We start from the raw sequence: 5,568 nt of genomic DNA on the forward strand, positions 1-5,568 counted from the left end.
GACCGTCCCCTGCACAACGGTCGCCGCGGACTATGTCGGCGAGAGGTGGGAGCACAAGTGAGATGTGGGGCGGTGAGGAGTTGCTTAGCCAAGCCTGACCAAGTCATTGGCTTACCTGGCTAGGCTTTAGGCCAAACAGGTCGCAACTGCATTGATGAAGCCTGGATAAGGGATAGGATAGGCCAGGAAACCAAACGCACCCTATGTGTAGGTCTAGGGCTCTAGGCTCTATTAAATAGACAAGACAAAAAAAACTGAATCAATAGTTTGTGTGACATTTTATCCATCCTTTTCCTCTTCTTTTTCTACAAGCTCCCTTTTCCCCTTTTATATTCTTATAAACCTTTATTGTTAGATAAGGGGAAAACACAAAAGTAAAGCTTAACTATTACTAGATACAGCATTTATTCAAAACATGGATGATCATGCACTTGATTTATGTTTTATTGTATTGTCTTCTGCCGGTAAGATCTTGTGATGTCCTGTGGACCGCCTTTAACTTATTTTCCTTTGTAGCCATTTTTGGGATGGCGCTCACTTTAATTGTTTGTTGGCATTGTCAATAATGTAATACACGGCTTCAAAAAAAATGTAATACATGATCACTGAATGAAATTGTTATGCACATTTCTGCAGGGTATTGATCAACCACAAACTTTTCTGGATGTTGACGAACCTCTTTCAAAAGCACAAAAGTACTGCTCTTTAGTTTCCTGTACAATGGGAACCAAGGCTTAATTGTTTTGCTTTTATTTCAACAGTTTGGAGAATAATCTGTATCTGACATGTGCTTAATTGAACAAAGCCAAATCCTTTTGTGTACCACATTTCTTTCTGCCTTTGGAGCAGATCCATGAACAAGAAAAATACATTTTGCAGTTGTTTTGACTTTTGGTAAGTATCTGTCCTTGGTAGATCCAAACGGGGTAGATCTGAATGATATAAGAATATTCATTCTAATTAAACAAGTTGCCGATGGTATTTGTTATCTAGGAAAGAGTGAAATTCACGGAGGGTCCTTAAACTTGTCACATGTTCTTAAATAGGTCCATGTACTTCTAAAACCAGATTTCCCCCTAAACTTGCTAAATGTACCAGCAAAGGTCCAAACCGTTTTTGGAAGGCTGTTTTCGCACACGTGGCGGCCACCGTGTCTAGGGCGCAAGGCCCTCGCTCCAGCAGCGGCGCGATGTGACGACGAGCAGTGGCAGGCGCCGAGCAAGGCCCGACCTTCATGCGGCGCGGTTGTGGCTATGGCAGCGGCGGCTCTAGACGCTTTGGAATCGGGCGTCATCACTAGCCGCCTCGAGCGCCCCTGCGCTGTGCCCCAGGCGCCGGACCCTAGCAGGTGGTGGGCGCTGGGCCCGTGCTTGCCAGCCGCCGGCCTCGTGCTCCAGCCCATTCATCTGAACTTGGTGTGCTCCATCCCGATGCTAGAGCCACCTTCGCCGGCGCAGGTACGTGTTCAGGGAGTGGCCGCGCCGGGGAGGAAGGGGTTGGGGACCTCGAAGCCGGGGTTGGGCGCCCAGGTGTCGGCGCCTCGTCGGCGCCGGGCATGAACTGCCCCGTGGACTGCGGCGGAGATACTGTGGTCCAGCCCGCCGAGATGTCCCCTCCTGTAGCGTGTCCGGCCACTTCACGTCCTCTGCTGCCGCTGCCGCCGCCGCCGCCTGCTGCGCGGGGACGGGCGCGCGTCGCGGAGCACGCCAATGCTGCGGCCAGAACCCCGAGGACGACCAGAGCCGACGACGACGACCTGGCCATGCCGACGATCTGCTGGCTGCTGCTGCTAGTGCTAAGTGGTGATCACGACTCGCTAGTCGATCCACTAATCCTTGACTTGGCTCTTCCATGCATGCAAGCACCCAACTACTCACTAGCTTCTTTGTCCATGCATGCAAGAACCGAACTATTCACTCGCCGTCCAACAGGTGGTGGCCCGTATACCCATTCTATTGCGCGTAGCCGCGTATACGCCGGCGATGAAGGACGGGATGCAGCCGGACACAAGGCACGACCGCATGGGCGGTTGCTCGCCCACCGGCGAGAAGTTGCCTGCGATCTGCACGGCCAGGTTCGAGACCCAGGGCATAGCGCAGAGGCGCGAAGTTGCCGGCGATCATCACGGCCGGGTCCGTCACGCAGGACATAGCCTATCCTCGCCGCCGCCACGAAGGTCAGCCCGGCCATGCTCAGCGCCTGCCACTGCTTGTCACCGCGCCACGCTGCCGCGGGAGCGCAGGCCTTGCGCCCTAGACACGTGGCTGCCACGTGTGCGAAAACAGCCTTTCAAAACTGGTTTGGATCTTTGCTGATACATTTAGCAAGGATAGGGATCCGAAAATCTGGCTTTAGAGAACGCATGACAAGTGTAAGGACCCTCGGTGGATTTCACTCTCTAGGAAATGCCAGTGAATCATCAGATGTGCTGAAGAGCACAATAAGCGGGAAAGTTTTTTTTTTTTTTTTTTTGTGTGTGTGTGTGTGTGTGTGTGTGAAGTAAATAAGCGAGAGAACTTGGGACTGAATGGCAGCAATCACTCATCTGAAAGAAGAATATTTGGTCACCAGATATAAGCGAGAAAATCAGAATGGGACTGGAATCGCAACATCTGAAAGAAGAATATTTGATCAACAATGGTTTCTTTATTTTCACCTTGATCAGGTGAATTAGAATTTACATTCAATAAAAACCCAATGACAAATCAGAGACGAAGAACCGTCACCCGTCCCTCGCCGTTTCTGGCGAAGAACCATCATCATTGAAGCTACGTGGCGACTCGTTCGTGTTGCCGCCGCTGTTTGTGCTCAGCATCCTAGGGGATTCGCTAGCAGCAATTCCGACGCCGCTGTTTGTGTTCAGCATCCGCGGCGATTCGTGGCCAGGGGTGCTGCCGCTGTCCGTGTTCAGCATCCGCGGAGATTCGTGGTCAGGGGTGCCGCCGCCGCTGTTCGTGTTCAGAATCCGCGGCGAGTCGTGGTCAGGGGTGCCGCCGCCGCCCGTGTTCAGCATCCGCGGCGATTCGTGGCCAGGGGTGCCGCCGCCGCAGCTGTTGGTGCTCAGCATTCGCGGCGACTCTGTGTGCCGAGAGGGCGACTGCGGTTCGGTGCCCGGATCGGCCGCCTGGTGCTCCTCTTCCTCCAGCACAAGTTGGGACGGCAGGGACTTGCGGCGATCTTGGCACTGCTCAGCCTCCAGCTCCGCATCCTCGTCATCGTCGGCGTCGACGTCGTAATCATCTTCTTCCTCGATGTCCTCGTCGTCGTCAAGGTTGACGACGTCCTGCATGTTGAGCTGGTGGTACTCGACGATCTCACGCAGGAACCGGTTCTCGCGGGCGTACACCGTGTTCTCGTGCGCCAGCCGCGCCTTCTCCGCGAGCAGCGTCTCCAGCTGCTGCCGTATCTGACAGTAAAACGACGAGCGACGGCAGGAATGACATGTGAGTATTTCACTTCCACCTCACCATTTGGCATTTGCCGACTGGTTGCAGAGGCCGGTCGATCGGGCACGTACCAGGTCCTCGTCGGCGTCGGCGTCGTGGTTGCCGTCCCGGAGCAGCCGATTCTCCTCCTCCAGCTGCGCGCACCGCTCCTTGGAGAAGGCCAGGTCGGCCTTCAACGTCTTGAGTTCCCGCTGCAGCAGCTTCACCTTGGTGGCCATGGCGTTCGCTACCTGAGGGAGGGGCACATGCACATGCCAATGTGGGATCTTCTTTCGTATTCGCAGGCAGCAGAAAGTATTGCGCTCTTCTAACTAGCGGCCGCAGCAGCATCCTCCTAATGGCTAACGTGCAAAACGGGAGGGCACCTTACGTCGCGAGAGGCCTTGATTTGAGGCGACTCCGTGTCGGCCAGCATCGGCGACATGTCGGGGCTGCCCGGGGTCAGGTTCGCGGCCCGGAAGTCCATGCTGCACGCCTTCCTCCTGATCTGCAGCTTCCGGGCAGCGACGACACCACCGTGGGTGCCGGTGCCGGTGCTGTCGGCCACCGCCAGGCCCTCCTGCTGCAAGCAAACGATATCTCATCCATCAGGCAAGAATGTTAACAAATGAAATGTGCGCGCTGAAAGCCTGAAACTGTGGAATTTATTTATCAGTGAACTCACTTCAAGAACGTCCTTGATCTTCCCTCCGATGTCTAGCTTCCCTTCCAACGATCCTCTCCGTGACGTGGGGCTCTGGCTCTCCGAGCTTCGGACCCGATCGTAGGACCAGCGAGATTCAGAGGTCTGGAAATTTCCATGGGAAAGTTAAAACTGAAGTGAACGAACACGCAGCATGTAATGAACTGGCAAAAGGATCATGTGAACGCGCCTGATGACTCTTTCGTCCGTCCCCTTTTGGTTTCAGACAGAGTTCTTACCTGAGTCTGAGCGCGTGGTGTGCCATTTTCGTCGAGCATGACTTTAGCTTTCTGAGCCACGAGCGCCCAGAACCCATGCTTGGTGTTGGATAGCTCGATGTCGTACTTCGGCCCCTCGTCGTTTAGGCTCGTTGTCGATGTGTAGAGCTGGGTGACAGGGTCCTACAATTGTTGAACAAGCAGATCGTTCAGGGACAGGGTGTGATCTTGTTTGCACAAGAACAATTACATGGAATTGCAAAATGGCATATGTTTTTCGGTGTGATTGGAGCAACGGTGTCGGCAATTCTCTATCAGAGTTCAGAGGCACAGGTGATCCTAGGAGACAAGTGCAAGGAGGAGTGGGAGAACGGAGCGCACCTGCACCGGGCTACTCGGCTCGGCGTCGCATTGGGACGCCGCCGCCGCCGCGGCGGGGAAGCGCTCGCCGAAGGAAGGCAGCGTGAGGTCCGCGCGCGCGGCGGACGAGGCCACCATGGCCTGCGCGGCCAGGCGAGAGGAGCGGTCGGGGCGGCGGCTGTCGTCCGCGAACCGCGTGGCGCGCGGGGACGCGATGGCCGGCGACGCGGAGCCGCCCGACGACGTCTGGCGGTGGTCCTCCACGAAGGTGGCCGACCGCTGGATGCCCTGTTTCCGACGGTACGCCATCGATCACCAAGGCGTCGCGCGCGGTGGTCGCACGCGGACGGGGGAGGAGCGGGACCCTGCCGCTCTGCGCACCGTTTCTTGGGTGGGGCGAGCTCCTAGGCGACGACGAGCTCTTTCCGGGGCTCCCGTTCCGCGGGCCGGGAGCCGTGGGTGTGTCGTGGTCGTTATTTGGTAACGAACTCTGCCCGCGTTTTCAGGCGCGCGAGTTTCTGTAGCGTGGCATGGTGACCGGCAAGGAGCTATGCATGGTTGCATACAAACATGGAATGGAATGACCAAGTCAGCGTTGTTACTCTGACACTTGCACGGATGGCAATTTTTTTTAACGCTAAATGGCAAAAAAAATTTAGATAATGTTAAAAAAATATTCAAGGTTCAGTCATCCCGTCGATGATATAAGAAAAAATTCACCAAAGATAGGCATATATGACCTAAGAGTATATAACTAATACATCTACTACGTAAGGTACATAGTAACAACAACAACAACAACAACAACCTCCAACATGCCATCATATAGTTAAACTTTTACGTCTTTTTTTTACAACATCCT

General features: G+C 54.6%; 1 protein-coding gene and 1 pseudogene across 2 annotated transcripts; both read right to left on the bottom strand.

Moving 5' to 3' along the window:
* Positions 1 to 1,465: 1,465 nt before the first annotated feature.
* Positions 1,466 to 1,764, bottom strand: LOC136532320 (uncharacterized; annotated as a pseudogene).
* An 853-nt stretch (positions 1,765 to 2,617) lies between these two features.
* Positions 2,618 to 5,127, bottom strand: LOC136532321 (uncharacterized). Of its 2 annotated transcripts, none has more exons than XM_066524928.1 (6): positions 4,728 to 5,127; positions 4,368 to 4,529; positions 4,111 to 4,233; positions 3,817 to 4,005; positions 3,518 to 3,676; positions 2,618 to 3,406 (listed from the first exon to the last, which is right to left on the bottom strand). In XM_066524928.1, exons 1-6 carry the CDS (start codon positions 5,013 to 5,015, stop codon positions 2,723 to 2,725), a joined length of 1,605 nt encoding a protein of 534 aa, XP_066381025.1. In that variant the 5' UTR covers positions 5,016 to 5,127; the 3' UTR covers positions 2,618 to 2,722. The 2 variants fall into 2 exon arrangements, with proteins under 2 accessions (XP_066381025.1, XP_066381024.1); XM_066524927.1 differs by having other exon boundaries at positions 3,817 to 4,008.
* Positions 5,128 to 5,568: the final 441 nt, after the last annotated feature.

This window comes from Miscanthus floridulus, unplaced genomic scaffold, assembly GCF_019320115.1.
Source record: "Miscanthus floridulus cultivar M001 unplaced genomic scaffold, ASM1932011v1 fs_579_1_2, whole genome shotgun sequence".
NCBI lineage: Eukaryota > Viridiplantae > Streptophyta > Magnoliopsida > Poales > Poaceae > Miscanthus > Miscanthus floridulus.